At 44.0% G+C, this 18,725-nt stretch overlaps 1 protein-coding gene across 1 annotated transcript; it reads right to left on the minus strand.

Moving 5' to 3' along the window:
- Nucleotides 1–403: 403 nt before the first annotated feature.
- Nucleotides 404–16,645, minus strand: ACADS (acyl-CoA dehydrogenase short chain). Its single transcript, XM_082254796.1, has 10 exons — nucleotides 16,497–16,645; nucleotides 16,260–16,408; nucleotides 10,960–11,109; nucleotides 9,119–9,230; nucleotides 6,283–6,434; nucleotides 2,904–3,074; nucleotides 2,684–2,821; nucleotides 2,492–2,587; nucleotides 2,354–2,410; nucleotides 404–615 (listed from the first exon to the last, which is right to left on the minus strand). Exons 1-10 carry the CDS (start codon nucleotides 16,546–16,548, stop codon nucleotides 463–465), a joined length of 1,230 nt encoding a protein of 409 aa, XP_082110922.1. The 5' UTR covers nucleotides 16,549–16,645; the 3' UTR covers nucleotides 404–462.
- Between the last annotated feature and the right edge of the window lie 2,080 nt (nucleotides 16,646–18,725).

An 18,725-nucleotide genomic window follows, 5' to 3' on the forward strand; every position in this document is an offset into this window, starting at 1 on the left:
AAGTACACTGAGAGACACTGAAAATAAAGTTTGTTCCACACAAATCCAAATTCATCCCCCCACCCATGCCTGCACTAGTTCATTATCGACAGCAGTGTTTTATAGTTCATGTCTGGCTCTTCAGAGTATCTTGTGTTCCACCCTAGGGAGCTTGGATATGCTTCTTCACTGTAGGTTATATTTTAGACCAGAGAAATTTTAGATCAGTCTATAAAAAGAATGCTGGGCAAAGTATAATAGCTTATATGTTATTCCATACGCAAGACAAATCAATTTAAAAAATGTAAAAAAGCCTTTCTAAAACAGAACAACAATTTTACAAATCGCATTTGTGCAAAGTTCTTCCACTGGTCACTTTGTGATGATTTGTTCATTGCAACCATTAAAGTGTTTTTTTTTTTTACTCTCCCTGTAGTAATATTCAGAATTAAGGCTTTGGCGAGTCATTCATAGGGCAGTATATTATTGCTGGTATTCCTTCAGTAATTGGTTGGCTATCACCAGTCTCTGTATTTCACTAGTGCCTTCATAGATCTCTGTGATTCGAGCATCTCTGTAGTGACGTTCAGCTGGCATCTCAGTCACATATCCCATCCCTCCAAGGATTTGAATAGCCTAAAAAGATGAGCAATACAAAAATCAGCAATATGTCAGTTCTGCACATAATTGGCTGCTAAAAAATTAAACCGATAGGATGCTTACACTTTGAGATATTCTTTATATAAAAAAAAAAAAATGCAGATTATGCTGTATATGTATGCAAGACTAGATGAAAGCATTGTCTAGATTCTAAAAACTAGATGAATTCTGCAGCTCTCACAGAAGGGATTTGTCAACTCTGCAGAAAAACTTTCCTGCTGGGGTTTAGATGTACTCAGTACAGGGCCGGTGCTAGATTGTTTTGCGCCCTAGGCAAGATCAGCTACTTGCGCCCCCCAACAAAAAAATAAATAAAAAGGGAAGGGGTTAAAAACTGCTCTATGTCATATCCAGTGACCCTGATCTGATGGTTCCTCCATGTAATGCTGTCATACCCAGTGACCCCCCCATATTCCTCCATGTCACACCTGGGGACCCTGATGTCCCCCTATGTCACACCCAGGGACCCTGATGTTTTTCCATGTCCCATCCTGGGACCCCAATATTCCTCCATATACGGCTGTCATACCCACTGACCCTGATGTTCTTCCATGTCATACCCAGGGACCCCTATGTTCCTCCATGTCATGCTGTCATACCCAGTTACCCCAATGTTCCTCTATGTCACATCAGGGGTCCCTGATGTTCCTCCATGTCATACCCGGGGACCCTAATGTTTCTCCATGTCACACCTGGGGACCCTAATGTTCCTCCATGTCACACCTGGGGAGCTCAATCCCCCATGGCACACCCAGGGATCCCAATTCCTCATGGCACACCTGGTGATCCCGAACCCCTGTTACACTTGTGACCCCTCTCCCCCATGTCACACCTGGTGGCTCCGATTCCCCATGGCACACCTGGTGACCCCAATTCTCTTTCACACCAGGGATCCTCCATGTCACACCCAGGGACCCTGATCCCCTGCAGTATGAAGAGAGTGGCCTGTACTCTGCCCTCCTTCACCGTGATCCTGCTTATTTCTTCTCCCAGGACGCTCCTCTCCAACCGTCTCCTGTTGGAGGGAGAAGCAGCAGTCAGAGAGCTCCGCACCTCCTTCATCACCAAACATCCTTAGACCATTCCGGTGCCTCGTCGCTTGAGCTCCAGTAAAGGTGCCGTCCTACAGTGCCGAGCTCAGGCTCAGGTTCAGCTCTCCTCCACTCCCTGCTTAATACCGATCTAGGAAAATGAACGGCTGCCCACCAGCTCAGTGTAGAGAGTCACTTCTCACCCAGGGTTTAGGCCGCTCAGGTCCAGACGAAGAGGATCACTATGCAGGTAGCACTCCGGTGGGCTCCTTTCCTGCCCCTTGGGGCTCCCCCAACAATGGTGGAAAGCCAGGGCCAGGTAGTTCTGCCACTGCCCCAGACACCTGGCATCTTCCTCTGTCCCTTCTTCCTCCCCCACTGCCAGCCCCCCCCTCAGCTCACAAGGATCATTCATGACGGAGAGTGAGTGCTGACTCGTGGCTGCGCCCCTAGGTGGCAATGCGCCCTAGGCGGCTGCCTAGTTTGCCTAGTGGAAGCACCGGCCCTGACTCAGTACTACAATGTACGGCAACATCCCTTTCCATGGGCTTTTTATCTTTAGCTTGCATTTCTATACTACGTTTTTTTTTTTTTTTTTTTAATAGTCCCTAATGTTATACAGTAGATCTGTACATTTCACAGCACTGCCCCCTAAAGAGGTCCCCGGATAAATAAAAAGGTACCTGATGGGAAATCCATGTTGCAGCCTCTGATGCTGCTAGTTTGGCCATTGCTGCCTCCTAAAACAAATACATAAAATAAATGAATAAAAAGAACAATCAGTCATCCTAGCACTGAGTTTTGTAGATGTCAAAGCTCACCTTAGTATAAAGTTTCTTGTTATCCTTTAGCATTGCAGCTCTCCATGTGAGGAGTCTGGCACTTTCTAAAGCAAGGGACATGTCTGCCAACTTAAACTAAAATGTTCATAGAGAAAAAAAAAAAAAAAAATACATTAACATAAACAAGATGTATATTTAATTGAACATTATTTTCTATGTGAAGCTTCTTACCTGTATAGCTTGCAATTTGGTGATAGGTGCTCCAAATGCAATTCTCTTCTCTGCATAGTCTACTGCACAGTCAAGAGCTGCCTGAGCAATGCCCAGGGCTTGAGATGCAATGCCAATCCGGCCAGCATCCAAAGTTTGCTAAAAAACAAAAAAAAAAAAAAAAAAGTAAGAAAAGCAGTGTGCACAGACTGACATGTAGCCAATAACCTGTTACAGTCACCATGGCAATTTTGAAGCCCATTCCGGGTTTTCCAAGAAGATTCTCACGTGGTATTCTGCAATCTTCAAATATTAAATTTGCTGTGGAGGAAGCCCTGATCCCCAGCTTATCTTCCTTCTTCCCAAGTGAAAGACCTGGTGATGGCATCTCAACCAAAAAGGCACTAATACCCTGCAAAACAAAGCAGTGATACTATTCTATTGCTGGCTTTCATACAAATATATAAAAAGAGTATTAGTAACAGCTGTGCTAATTGCCCATATCAAATCAGACTTGGCCATAAATGTGGATGGTCAAATCTGCAGCTATATGGGCCATCTAGCTCAACAAGAAAACCATCAAACTGCCCAAACTGTGGGGATATGGAGGTGTTCTATTGAAGAAAAGTTTTATCCAATTGGAGCAGAAATAGGCATAAGGAATAGGCTTTCACTGTAGGTTCATTTTTATTTTCAAAGTTCACTTTCAGGAGTTAAACTGCTAATTTATACTTTATATGTTTAATTATTGAAAAAATAAAGTGAATAAAGTAGGGATGGAAAAATGAATGTAGCAGCCCAAAACTAACAGGTACATATGCTTCTACATACAATAGAAAGGCCTCAAAACATTGGGTGCCAATTTACAGTGGATAGATATACTGTGTGTATATATATATATATATATATATATATATATATATATATTATATATAGAAAAAATAATTGTTTTGTTGCTTTGCAGGTGAAATGAAGACAGACACTGCTTTTGTTTTATCCAGCTGTATTTACTCAGTGCTACTAAATAACATCCAAATGAAAGCTATAACACCAACATGTCAGATTTTTTTCTATTTTTTTTAATTCAAACAGAATCACGACATTGGAAAAAAGATCACCCCTCTGTGTCAGAATTTTGTTGAACCACCTTTAATTACAGCCTTTCGTCTTTTGGAATATGTCTCTAAATTTGATAGTGGCCGTTTGTGGACTGTAGTCTTCAAGTCATTCCACAGATTTAAAAATGGGTTTCAAGTCCAGGCTCTGATTAGGCCATGCAAGGACATTCACCCTTTTCCCCTTCAACCACTGTGTGGGCATTTTTGCTGTGTGCTTTGGGTCATTGTCATGTTGGAAGGTAAACCTTCTTCCCATTGACAACTTTCTGGCAGAGGGCAGCAGATTTTCCTCAAGAATTTGATGGTATTTTGCTCCATCCATTTTTCTTCTATCCTGACAAGTGCACAGTCCCTGCTGCAGAGAAAACACCCCCATAACAGGATATTACCACCTCCATGCTTTACTGTAGGAATGGTGTTATATGGATGGTGAGCTCTATTGGATTTCTGCCAAACAATTCCTTTTTAGTCTCATCTCACCATAACACCTTTTCCATGTGGCCTCAGAATCTTCAAGGTGTGATTTGGCAAAGCTCAGTCGTGACTGCATTTGGCCTTTCTTGAATGTTTTTTTTTTTTCTTGCAACCCTCCCATACAAGCCACATTTGTGGAGAATTTGTGATGCTGTTGTCACATGCACACAATGACCACTGTCATAAATTCCTGCAAATGCTTCGGAGTTGCTGTAGGCCGCTTGGTAGAGTCTCTGACCAGTTTCCTCCTGGCTCGTTCATCCAGTCTGGAGCAATGTCCTTGTCCAGGGAGGGTCTGTGTTGTACCAAATATCTTCCACTTCTTAATAATACAATTCACTGTGCTTCTAGGCATTGATAATTTTTTTTTTTTTGTATCCATCTCCTGACTTGTGCCTGTCCACAACTTTATCCCAGAGATCTTTTGACAGTGCCTTGCCACCCATAGTTGATTGTTTGCTTTAGTCGCACTATCGGGGACTAAAATGCTCCAGGAAAGCTCTTTTCATGCAGAGCTAATCAAAATGAGCACAGGTGATCACAGCTGGAAGTCAAATGTCTTTGCGTGCCATTTAGAAAGTGATTAGCTACTCCTGACTGAGTTACAAGTCATTTTTAGGAGGGGGTGATCCTTTTCCAACTCAGTGATACAGTTTTTGAATTTGGTTTATTTTTTTCTGACATGTTGGTGTTATACATTTCACTTGGGCGTTATAAGTTGCACTAAGTGAATACCAAATAGATAAAACAAAAAACAGTGTCTTCATTTCAGCCTGTAAAGCAATAAAATGTGATTCGTTTTAAAAAGGAGGGCAATTCTTTTCTATGAACCACAACAGAGCACAAGAGCGCTAAACGGACAGGCTTGTAGGTGGAGTGGAGCCCAAAGCTGATTGTCCAAAGTGGAGTGGAGCCCAAAGATGACCTGAAGAGGATAGGGCACATGGTGATTACGTCAATCACTACGCCAGGAAGCAGAGAAGCCGTCAGGGAACAGGAAGCAATGGAGGGCAAGCTGAGAAGAGTTGCTCCAGTCACAAAGGCAACATGTTTTGCGCGCCTGCGCCTCATCAAGGGTGGCTTGATAAGGCACAGGCACGCAAAACATGTTACCATAGTGACGGGACCAACTCTTCTTGGTTTGCCCTTCATTGCCTTCTGGTCCCCAATGGCTTCTCTGCTTTCTGGCGTGGCGATTGACGTTATCACCATGCGCCGTCATCTTCTGGTCGTCCAGTGCTTTCCACGGATGTGGAACTCAACGCGGCTTCCTTCCATCTGACTTCCGGTACTGGTCCATCAGCCGCTCTGGCTCCACCGGCAGATCCCATGTGTCCCTCAGCCAGAGCCGTGTATCAGTTCCTACCCTCACATCGGCACCAGTGGACAAACCATCTCCACTGCTGGAAAGGATGCACACAAAGCCACAGTGACTAAGTAGGTTCTTTTGAAGGCTTCCATCTTGTTTTATTGATCCAATTATTTCCCTTTAAGTGTTTTTCCACAATAAACACTGGCTTTTTTGACTAATTATGGAGATACTGCCTGTCATTTACAGTCCTTATGGACAATCATCTTTGGGCTCCACTCAACCTAAAAAAATGTCCGTTTAGTGCTCGTGCGCTATATATTGTTGTTCTTAGTTACTGGCTCTCCTCCCCATGGAGAGGTTCTGAAGCAGCTAGGACACATGAGGCTGTGTCATTCTACCATTATCTTTCCAGCAGGCACCAGATCACTTTTCTGTGGAATTAACTAGGATTCTTTTCTATAGCCACTGTAAATGTTTGCATTAGAGCCCGGTCTTTAAAAAAATAAATAAAAACTGAATCAATGGGTAACATGCTATTACTGCCCTATGACTTTCTATAAGTACCATCTTTCAGGACACATGCATTATGTAAAGGATTAGCTCTAATTACAGTGATTGTTTTAAGATAGAAGGGAGATATACATAGAAAGGATATGTATATATATTTTTTTGGAATAAAAAGCCTGCCTCTGTCATAAAGCAATTGGAGGACATACCTTGTGTTTCAAGGACTTGTCTGTTGTTGCAAAGACAACAGTTGCAGAAGCATCCCATGCATTTGTGATCCAGGATTTAGTCCCATTTAGCACCCAGTGATCCCCATCCAGCCTGGCAACTGTGCTTGCTGCTCCAGCATCGCTGCCGTTACCTATAGAGGACAACTATGTTAGTAAGATAGGCAGGATACTTGGGAACCTTTGGTGAAACCAAATATTTTGTGCTTTATTTTTTATTTATTGTGGCATTTTGATTTGATCTCTGTGACAGGTCATTTTTTTCGTATACACACTGCTGGTTGGACTCTCCAGTTTGTCTGTAGCCTCATTCTTCTTCCTCGCTTGTGTTGCATGGTATGATCATTAGCAGCGCACACAGTACACTTGTCAGATAAATCATTACCAAGATGGCACGAACAATACTACCAACATTAAAGAGTAAAGGCCTGCACACACGATAAGAAAAATCGGAAGTAAAATTTCATCTGATGAATGATCTGACGATTTTCGGATTGTTAGTATAGTGCTTTCGACAACCGATTACGAATTTTTGTACAACAAAAGCTGGATATGCAGGCTATAAAATTCAATTAGTAAAGTTTTCGTCAGAAAAAAAATCATAAGAGCAAGATTACGCATGCTCGGAAACAAAGAACACATACAAAACAATTCAACACGACATCACTTCTGAAGTTGAATTCTGTCGTACGAGAATTTTTATATGAAAGTAACCTCTTTACTTTCCATATGAGACTTGCATGCAACAAAAAAAATGGACGAAAATGTGTCCGATATTCTGATAGTGTGTACAAGGCTTTACTCAACTTTTGAGAAAAAAAAAAAAAGTTCCTCTCTGAGTGAAGATTTTAACAAACGTTGCAGATTTCTACCTTTTGTTATTCTAAAGAAATAGCGGTTTGTGTCCATATGCAAAATGAATGCAAATGGGAGTGATTTTATAATGGTCAATCAACTGCTGCACTTGAGGGGTTCCAATGTGGAATGTGACAGCATCTCAATCCCTTTAGGAATATTTATTAAAAAATGTAATTCTTGCTGCAGATGATGCCTAAAATATGACTTGTATCTTAGTGCAGACTTCTGTGAAAATCAGTAAGTCAATCATCCAAGCAGGAAATAACATTTATGTTAACAGAATGCCTCCAGGTTGCCATATTGCATTTTACGTGAAAATTACAGGTCTGCAAATTGAAAAAGGAAAGGTTGTTTTACCAACATTCAATTACAATATGACTTGTGTAGCAACTGTATATGCTAAAACAAGAAAAATGGCCCGTGGGACTTTATATGAGGTCGTGCTCAGTGGCTGGAATTAATGACATGCACAGTATATGAATAAAAACAGCAAAACATTTAATTGCATTATACACAAACATGGCAATATATGCTCAAAAACACATGATATAGCTCAAAGGCTCAAATATGAATGGCATATGACATGAATGATACATTTACAACTTTTTGATATGCATCTTGGTGTGTCCTCTTGATGAAAAATACCATAATTGATACAGTTAGAATGTACATTGTAGTCTGACGCGTTTCGGGAGCAACATCTCCCTTCCTCAGAGACCAATACGTTCAAGGTATCTCTATGGAAAATAATAATATGTTAAAGTCTACAGTAGGTATGGAATTGGAATAGAGTTCAATCAAGAAATGGGAGCTAAAGGGAGTACTGTATACTCACAACTCAACGGAGCTCAAATAGCAGAAAATACACTCCTGTATGGCAGCGGTGCATCTCGTCTAACCCGGGAACTGAAGGGTCCCAATATGACAGCAGCCAGAGAGGGGGGGTCCATGGCAGGCAAGTGTGTGTGTGAAGGGGGTCCTTCCATACCTATTGTGTATATATAACAAAGTGTTCAAGGTGTAGCGTGTAGGCTACCAATAATTGAAAGGCATATGTGATATTATAAGTAGGAAGGGGTGGTGTAATAGATATGTGAGGAGAGGGAAGTGACCAAGTGGGGGTGAGGAAAGTGGGGGGAGGGGGAAGGAAAGGGAAAGAAGGAGAAAGGGAGGAAGGAATTGAGGGATGGGAAGGAAGGGAAAGGAAAGGGGAGAGGGGGGGGAAAGGGAAAGGCGGGAGGGGGGGAAGGAAGGGAAAGGCGGGAGAGGGAGGGGAAAAGGAAGGAATGGGGAAGAGGGAAAGGGGAAGGGGGAGGAAGGCTAGGGGGGGATGGGGAGGAAGGGAAGGAGAATTCTATTCCAATTCCATACCTACTGTAGACTTTAACATATTATTTTCCATAGAGATACCTTGAACGTATTGGTCTCTGAGGAAGGGAGATGTTGCTCCCGAAACGCGTCAGACTACAATGTACATTCTAACTGTATCAATTATGGTATTTTTCATCAAGAGGACACACCAAGATGCATATCAAAAAGTTGTAAATGTATCATTCATGTCATATGCCATTCATATTTGAGCCTTTGAGCTATATCATGTGTTTTTGAGCATATATTGCCATGTTTGTGTATAATGCAATTAAATGTTTTGCTGTTTTTATTCATATACTGTGCATGTCATTAATTCCAGCCACTGAGCACGACCTCATATAAAGTCCCACGGGCCATTTTTCTTGTTTTGATTCATATTTAGGGATGGAGGAGTGCTCTGGAAGAAACCAGACCATTACCCCTTTTGCAACTGTATATGCTATGTTCTTTTTTTTTTTTTTTTTTTAATTGCCATTTTTTTTCCTTCAAGTGGACCAACCACCGCCTACATTTTTTTTCACCAACATGGCTGTTAGTAAAGACCAAGGAAGTGCCTAAAGATTTGTTCTCATACAATAATTTCACATACCTGGTTCACTCAGCGCAAAGCAGCCAATCTTATCTCCACTGCAATATGGAGTAATCCACTTCCTTTTCTGCTCTTCTGTTGCATTTTTCAGGATTGGCCCTAAATAAAGAGACTAAGGAAAACAATAACAACACTGGTTTATTCTTCTAAGAAATAGTTGGTTCACATCTACGTGAAATAGTTTCTTTGGGTCAATGTAGCCCAAACTATTACTAGGAAATGCATCCGCTGTCAGCACTGTATAAACTGTATGAAGCATCAGCTGTATACAGTATACAACTCTGTTCCAGTAGTGGTACAAGGACTTCCCATCCCCAGAACAAAATCTGGTCAGACTGAGCACTACTCAGCTTTTGACAGGAAGCCTTGTAAAAATAAATACAAGGCTTCATCTGGTTCGCTGAGGTGGAGTTCGTGATCCACCTACTGCCCTACCTCAGTCATTCAGAGGAAGTCTTGTATTCATTTAAATAACTAGAAGACCTATTGTTAATGGCTCTCAGCCAGACTTAATTTTGTTCTAGGAACCGGATAGGAAGTCCTCAAACTACTGTATGTAGCTGATGCTACATATCGTTTAGGCTACATTCACACCTGCGCGTTTTTTAACTTGATTTTACCGCGATTTTTATCGCGATTTACAGGCGTTTTTAGATTGAATAGAGACCAATGGAAAACGCCTGTAATCTGCCCAAAAAGAAGCTCATGTACTTTGAGCGTTGGGCGTTTTGCTCACAGCGTCAAAACACTCAGATGTGAACAGAGGCCATTGAAATTAATAGGATTTGTCTTGTTGGGCGTTTTGAGAGCTGATCCTAGAGCAGAAAAACTCCCCAAAACGCCTACATGTGAACGGAGCCTTATACAGCGCTGACAGCAAGCACGTAATATAAATATTTTGTTTGGGCCACCTTGGTCTAAATAAACGAAAGTAACTATAACCTCTAGGTATGCAACAGACTCCTATATACATCAAAGTACCACAAACCAATTGCACATATAAGCACAGGGAAATTTAAATCTTGATTATTTGCTAATAGCAACAATCCTGCGTTTCTGTACATTTTCTCCACTGAATTTGCAAAACACAAACCCCTAATGCCAACTATAAAGCATAAACATTTTAGTTCATACTGGATAGATTAAGAATTAAAACCTGACAGGGGTTCTAATCCTCCCCACTCAATCTACAAGCCCTTAGTAATACTTTAAAAGCAGTACTAAACCCAAAAGCAAACATTATATTGCAGCTTTCAAATTATTAAATGTAATGGCTGCACTGATTATTCCTTTATGTTCACCTGGTGAACAAGTCAGTTTTTCAAAAGAACAAGCTGTCCGGCAGATGTAGAAGTTAGGGGGTTAAGACAAACTGTTTACCACTGACAGGGGTGCTTATAATGATCAGCTCTTATTTAAAACCTTTATCCAAAAAGAAAACTAACTGCTTATAAAGTGTTAACTGGAAGCCCGCTTCCGTTTGTTAGTGTATCTGAATGTATCTGAATCTGCTAGTACCTCTAGCACTCCCTCCCCCCCCCCCAGACTGACAATGGAGGTGCCCCCTGTGTTCCTTCATCTAGAGTAGGGGCTCTATATTACAAGATGTGTGTTACTGGCTAGATTACTAGGTGAAAGCAGAGAAAAGGGGGGAGGGGGGTAGTGAAGAAAAAGGAAAACAAACTAATGCATGCACCACATCTAGTGACTGGTAAGTTGCAATATATTACAATTTTTTGTTTAGGGTTTATTACCTCTTCAATGTGCACATGTACAATCAATTTTTATAATATTCAATTTTAATTTGTCCCAGTTTAAATGGAATTATTTTATACTCTTACATTATTGACACTCATGATGACCCCAGTAGATGCACATCCACGGCTGATTTCTTCCACAGCAATTGAATAAGCCAAGTAATCAAGACCTGCTCCACCCAGCTCCTCTGGGACATCCACAGCCAGCAATCCCATCTGCCCCATTTGTCGGACCTAGAGAAATATAAATTATAAAGTGAAGGCCCAATTAACACTGCATGTGTTCCTATGGCACAACAAGCACTTCCTGACACCCAAGGCAAAAAGGGCATATTAGGTAAAACTAGGGATGCACCGAAATTATCGGCCGAAAATGGGCCTATCCCATTTCGGCCGATAATGGGTTAAAATGCCGAAATTAATGGCCGCCGTGAGAAGGGAGGAGGGCGCAGCGCAGGTTTAAAAAGTCCTGCCTCTGGCCGGCCGCCCGCTTCTCAATGATGTCCCTACTACTACGATCTGTGTATGAATGAAGTGACACACCGGGCGGGAGCGAGCGGCCGCTAATAGCTGTAACTATGTGTGCTTCACTTCACTTCCCTGTCAGCGGCACAATGTGCATGAATGAACTGACACACCGGGCGGGAGGAGCGGCCGTTAATAGCTATAACTATGTGAGCTTCACTTCCCTGTCATGTGGATATCTCCTCTGACAGGGAAGTGAAGCGCTCACATAGTTATAGTCATTAGCGGCCGCTCTTCCCCCGCCCTCCCACCCGGAGTGTCAGTTCATTCATGCTCATCGTGCCGCTGTCAGGGAAGTGAAGCTCACATAGTTACAGCTATTAGCGGACGCTCGCCCACCCTCCGGCCCGGTGTGTCACTTCATTCATACACATATCGTACTAGTAGTGACATCACCGGGAGGCGGGCGGCCGGCCAGAGGCGCGTCTTTTGAATGAAGGACACCGGAGGAGCACTCAGCAGAGTGACAGTAAGGAGATTGAATCGTTGGGATGGGGAGGGACGCTGAGGCAGAGGGGGGGGGGGGGTGTACTGCCGAGGGGGATGCTGAGGCAGTGGGGGGGGGGGGGGTTAGCTGAGGCAGCTTACCAATGGTATTAGTATTATGCAGCATGAGGGGGTTAATGTATTGCCACTGCTGGTCACTGATGCATTAGTGCCCGACCAGTCGCAGTTAATTAACCCCTTTGTGCTGCATTAGTGCAACCAGTATCAGTGCAACCAGTGTTAATTAACACTGATACTGGTTGCACTAATGCAGCACAAAGGGGTTATTTAACTGCCACTGGTCGGTCACTAATAGATGAGTGACCAGCAGTGGCAATACATTAACCCCCTCATGCTGCATAATAGAAATACCATTGGTAATTAAATTAACCACTTGCCAACCCGTCACAGTACATATACTGTGACAGGGTGGCAGCGACAGGTGTACGCCTGCCTGTTTTTGGTGTATGCCACTCTTCTATCTATTTTAAAATTATTTGGGGGAAAAAAGTCATTTTCGGTTTTCGGCCAAGGGCATCCTGCATTTTCGGTTTCGGCCCAAAATTTTCATCTCGGTGCATCCCTAGGTAAAACACAGGATACTTGGCAACGCATTCACTTAAGCCCCGTACACACGTACCGATCGTCTGCCGACCGATCGGCCGCCTTTTGTCCCCGGGCTGTCCTGTCCGCTAAAAAGTGCAAAAGACTGCACACAAATTTTGTCCGCCGACTGCAGAAGTGATGTCATGTGATGGTTAACTTTCCCTGTGTTTTTTCTTTTCTGAGCATGCCCGTCTTGCAAATCTGCTGTCTGTCGGCCGAAATCTGTACTGACTGGCGAACAATCGGCCGTTCTGGTGTCGGCATACAAAAATTTTAATGCTTGCACGACAGATTTTGTTCGGCCGAAAGTGCGCTGTCGGAAGCATCATACTAACAAGCCTACAATCGGCCGATCGGTCGTCGGCCGAATCTTTTCGGCCGACAATCGGTACGTGTGTACGGGGCTTTAGCACTGCATTGTGATGCCTAAAAATGAAAGCAGACCTGTTATCTGTAATACATAATGCAATCAAGTCCATTTTAACAGTTCTGACTCCACCAGGAATAACGAATATGGGGACAAAAGCTACAGCGCTTCTAAAACCAGTCCCCGAGTACATGAGATGTTACAATTGGAAATTTATTTTTTTAATCACTTGCCGACCGCTTAACGAGGATGTACTGCGGCAGTCTGCCGCTGCTGGGCAAAGTGACGTAGACCTACGTCGCTCACCCACGAGCCTGTTCCCTGGGGACCTAGAGCGAGTGCACGGCGGCTCCGATGTCCGCCGGCCACCCGCGATCTCGCTCAGGAGAGGGAGAAAGACAGACGGCTGATGTAAACACAGCCATCTGTCATTCTCCCTGAAGTAATGACAGAGGCTATGCGATCCCGCTATGTAGGATCGTATGTCTTTGTGATTACTTCACTAGCCACGCCCCCTAACAGTTAGAATCATAGAATCACACCCCTAGTGACACACTTAACCCCTTGATCACCAATAAAGTTAACCCCTTTCCTGCCAGTGTCATTTTTACAGTAACAGTGCATATTTATAGCACTGATTACTGTAGTAATGTCACTGGTACCCCCAAATGTGTCAAAAAAGTCAAGTTAGGGGTGCGATCTGTCCACCGCAATGTCGCAGTCCCGCAAAAAAAAAAAAGAAAATAAAAAAAATAAATAAAAAGGACCTTTAAACCGGTTGCAAGGCAGCGACGTTTGACGTTGCTCTGGTCCTCCAAGACCATAGACTCGAGTGAGGGCCAGCTTGCCCTCACTCGACTTCCTGTCTAAGAAGATCCGGGACCGGTGTTCCGTGAGAAAAACCTACTCGTGAGAAATGCATACCCTCGTCACTTTCGGTGCACCTACGTCACCATGTCATTGAACAGCTGAGGAGCTGACTAGTGCGCATGCACGGAGGGTATGAAATGATCACGGCAGTTACATTAAAATAGCTCGGCTGAAATATGAATCATCTCCACTCCTATCCCTGTCACTTCCCTGATCTGGGCTAGTAAATATAAAAGCGGCGGCGGGTGTATGAAAAGAATTCACGGAGCCGAGATCTCCGTTCATTTGGATTTCATACACCCCGCCGCTTTTATATTCACTAGCCAAGATCAGGGAAGTCACAGGGACAGGAGTGGAGATGACTCATATTGCAGCACAGCTGTTTTAATGTACCCGCCGCGTTACACACACTGCCGTGATCATTTCATACCCTCCGTGCATGCGCACTAGTCAGCTCCTCAGCTGTTCCATTACGTATCCGGGGCTGTGAGCATGCGCACTGCTGCGCTGCTCAGCTGTTCCTCACAGGAAGTGACGAGGGTAGGCATTTCTCACGGAACACCGGATCGTTTACCTCGCTGCCAGCAGGCCCCAGTAAGCGGGAGAAATGGCCAGGACTCAGAGAGAGGGGGGCACCTCTTCCGCCGCACTGGAAGGGTGATCCGCAGCGAATCTGCTGCTGGGACCACCTTTACCTGAAAGCTAACCGCCCTCAGTTTAAAAAAAAAAATACTGGGGTATGGCAGCAGACTCCGGTATTTAGCTTTAAACAAATGACATATATAAACAAATAAAATTCATCAAAAAAAGAACTGGTTCTTTAACTAGAATTTCAGTAGTAGTATTTATTGATGCAACTTATGCACTTTATCTGACCTATTTGGTATACTTGTGGTTCATTATACATGATAGGAGGTTATCACCATCCCTGCGCTACTGAAATTCTAGTTAAAGAACCAGTTCTTTTTTGATGAATTTTATTTTGTTTATTTTGCTTCTGAAGTAGCAGCAATTGTTTTACCATACCATCATATCCAGGTTTTACCTGCAATCCCGAAGCGCAGAGGATCACATTAATATTTATTAACTGAATTGTTTTGTGATACTTATTTATACTTAAATGACATATATAGTCGTTAGGCGGTCCGGAAGTGGTTAAAGCAGTTCCACAGTGTCCTCCATTCCCTTTTACATCACAGCCCCCCTTTTATATCACAGTGCCCCTTTATATTTCAGTCCCCTTTACATTAATGTACCGGGGGACTGCTCAGTAAAAGGGACATGGTAATATAAATGGAGACTGCCCAGTAACAGGAACACTAATGATTGTCGTGTTCCTTTACACAGCAATCCCCTTGCCATACCAGCCCCCCTGGCCATCCCAGCCCCCCTCTCACAGTGCCCCTTGCCGTCACAGCCCCCCCTGCCGTCACAGTGCCCCTGTCACAGTGCCCCTTACCGTCACAGCCCCCCTGTCACAGTGCCTATTACCGTCACAGCCCCCCTGTCACAGTATCCCTTACCATCACAGCCCCCCTGTCACAGTATCCCTTACCATCACAGCCCCCCTGTCACAGTATCCCTTACCATCACAGCCCCCATCACAGTGCCCCTTGAAGTAATGTTCCACTCCCCTTTCTCACTGCCTCATCTGTACAGTCCTACCTGTGGCAGGGTAGAGGCAAATTCAGCCATGTGTTTTCTCCCAGGTCACCCCCCATCCCTGCCACCAATGTTAAACTGTCAGCAGGGCAGTGGACCGGAGAAGCTGCAGATCTTGATGAAACGTGGAAACCAAAACTTATGTTAACAAGTGGGTGATTACCTGCTTGTAAATATGAAAGTCTCCCGCTCTGCATCTTCTCCTGCCCCTGCCCTGACAGGTTAACATCGGCGGCAGGGGGACCCGGGAGAAGACACATGGGCTCAGTGACACAGCAGGAGGTGAGCGACAATCAAGGTCTGTGATAGTCCTGTTGGACCGCAGTCACCACTCACCTCCCGCTGCACAGCCCGCCCATCAACATACCTGCTACCGGTCCGCAGCCCGGATGTTGGGGACCCCTGGTTTAGAAGATATTCCTCAAGAACCAATCACATCACTGTGCACACACAGTGCTCCATCAATGCAGAGAGCGCTGTGCCACAATAGTGACTCCCGTGTGCAAGCACAGCATCGACATGGCCATTCAAATGGCCAAGCCAAAAAAGAACAGGTAAAGATGGCAGCACCTGGCGCAGAGACAGCACAGTGCTCTGCTTGACAGGAAAGTCTGCCACAATGTGCTAGTATGGGGTACAATGGCATGACACTGCAGGGGCCCATTAATCAAACTTTATTGGAGTGGATTCCTGAAGGCTGGAGTGAGTATGTAGAAGGTCATCGTGATTGCTTCTCTTTGTAATGTGACCAGCCTGTAGTGATGCCAGAATCCAGAGTAATAGGCATACCAGCACTTAGCCTGTCTCTGGGTGAAAGGGTATAGAGGGGGGGAGGGACTGAGGTGACATTGCCAGGCCTGTAGCACACCTGATCCAGGGGGAAGCGGTGCTCTCTGTCCAGCTGGGCGGCTATAGGCTGCAGCTCTCTCTCAGCGAACTCCCGGCATGTTTCCCGCAGCATTCGGTGTGTATCAGGCAGCTCGGCGCTCTGGTAGACGGTGTGCAGGCAGCGAGAAGCTGTGGAGACATACAAGACACAGGTCAGCCGGGCTCCAGCGGTCAGCACAAGGTCACATTATTCACTCGGTATTCACTCCGTGCTCACCTGAATGAAGCGGCCGCCATGCGCGCCACACGACCGTCATCCCACGGTACATGTCTGCTCTACTCTGCCCGTACACACCGGGAGGACGGCCGCTCTGGATGACGTCAGCGCGTTGGTCCGCCTGTCGATGACGTTCCGAGATAGCCACACCCACCCAGATGCGTAAAGCACGTATCACGTACAAGTTGTAAACACATTGCACGTGTTTTCAAAGGCGGAACTTTGCATATTTCATTAACCATTTAACCACTTAAGCCCCGGAAGATTTTACCCCCATTCCGACCAGGGGGTATTTTGCGATTCGGCACTGCGTGAGTTTAACGGACAATTGCGCGGTCGTGCGACGCTGTACCTAAATAAATTTGGCGTCCTTTTTTTCCCACAAACAGAGCTTTCTTTTGGTGGTATTTGATCACCCGTGCGATTTTTTGATCACGCGCTATAAACAAAAAAAGAGCGTCAAATTTGCAAAAATAGCAATATTTTTCACATTTTTTTATATGAAATTTCCCCAAAAAAGAAATGTAAAAATCAAAATTTTTTAACATTTTCGGCCAATTTGTTTTATGCTACCTATGTTTGGTAAAAAAAATCGCAAAAAGCGTATTTTGATTGGTTTGCGCAAAAGTTATCGCGTTTACTAACAAAGGGAAAGATTTTTGTCATTTTTGTTGTTTTTTTTTTTTAACGCGTAATGGTGGCGATCTGCGATTTTTTTTGCGGTACTGCGACATTGGGGCGGACAGATCGGACCCTTGACTGACATTTGTGACACTTTTGGGGTTACCAGTGACATTTCTACAGTAATCAGTGGTATATATATGCACTGTTACTGTAAAAATACACTGGTAGTGAAGGGGTTAACTTTATTTGGGAGGGAGGGGCTGTGTGTATCCCTAGGGGCGTGCTTTCTACTGTGATTGGCTGTGGCTTGAGCTGTAAGGACACTGATCAATGGATCTACATACTAGATCCGTGTGATCAGTGTCTTTACAGCGAGCAGAATGACAGGCAGCTTGTTTACACAAGCTGCCTGACATTCTCCCTCTCCCCCGCCGATCGCCGAGTGACCGGCGGACATCGGGTCCGCTGGTCACACGCGCGGGGGGGGGGTCCGTGACCACGCGGGAGCGGGAGCGCGCCTCCGGCGGCGCACGCTCGCTCCCTAAACCCTCACAAGCTAGTGACATAGCCCTACGTCACTTTGCCTGTGAGGGGCTGACTGCCGACATAGATCGGCGTTAGGCAGTCGGCAAGTGGTTAAGGACCAGGCCTATTGCTAACACTTGTTGTTTACAAATTAAAATCAGTATTTTTTTGCTAGAAAATTACTTAGAACCCCCAAACATTATATATATATTTTTTAGCAGATACCCTAGACTAGCCACTTTACCACCAAGCCTATTTTTGACACTTTTTGTTTACAAGTTAAAATCAGTATTTTTTTTGCTAGAAAACTACTTAAAACCCCCCAAACATTTTATATATTTTTTTTTAGCAAAGACTCTGGAGAATAAAATGGCGGTCATCACAATATTTTTTGTCATGCGGTATTTGCGCAGCGGTCTTTCAAAAGCCATTTTTTGGGAAAAATTACATTTCACTGCATTTAAAAAAACTAAACAGTAAAGTTAGCCCATTATTTTGTATATTGTGAAAGATGATGTCACACAGAGTAAATAGATACCCAACGTGTTACGTGTGTTACGGTTTAAAATTGCGCACAACCGAGGAATGGCGACAAACTAGTCAATAAAAATCTCCATAGGCGACGCTTTAAAATTTTTTAACGGTTACCAGTTTAGAGTTAGAGTGTAGCTCTTTTTTTTTCATTATTGCTCTCGCTCTGGCGATCTCGGCGATACCTCACATGTGTGGTTTGAACAGCGATTCCATTTGCGGCGCAACTTCCATATACGTTTTCTTTCGTGCACAAGCTACCAGCGACGGGGGCAGCTAAATAATTTTTTTTTCCTATTTATTTTATTTTATTTTTTAATTTTAACAGTTTTTTAAAAAAAAAAAAAAATCTGATCACTTTTATTGCTGTCACAAGCAATGTAAACATCCCTTGTGACAGCAATATGCAGTGACAGGTACTCTTTATGGAGGGATCGAGTGTCTAAAAGACCCCAGACCCCTCCACTGCACTTCCATGTATTCAAAACGCCGAAAACTGCATTTTTGAATACTGTCAATTTTTAAATCTGCCGCCTTTAGCAGCAGAGT

The sequence above is a fragment of the Pelophylax lessonae genome, assembly GCF_965119305.1.
Source record: "Pelophylax lessonae genome assembly, chromosome: 1".
NCBI classification, from domain to species: domain Eukaryota; kingdom Metazoa; phylum Chordata; class Amphibia; order Anura; family Ranidae; genus Pelophylax; species Pelophylax lessonae.

Coding starts and splice junctions, on each gene's coding strand:
- ACADS (XM_082254796.1), bottom strand. CDS start 16,548: ATGTACCGTGGGATGACGGTCGTGTGGCGCGCATGGCGGCCGCTTCAT. Junction 3,075..6,282: donor ACAAGTCCTTGAAACACAAG/GTATGTCCTCCA, acceptor TTTGTTTTGCAG/GGTATTAGTGCCTTTTTGGT. Junction 2,822..2,903: donor TGGGCTTCAAAATTGCCATG/GTGACTGTAACA, acceptor TTTGTTTTTTAG/CAAACTTTGGATGCTGGCCG.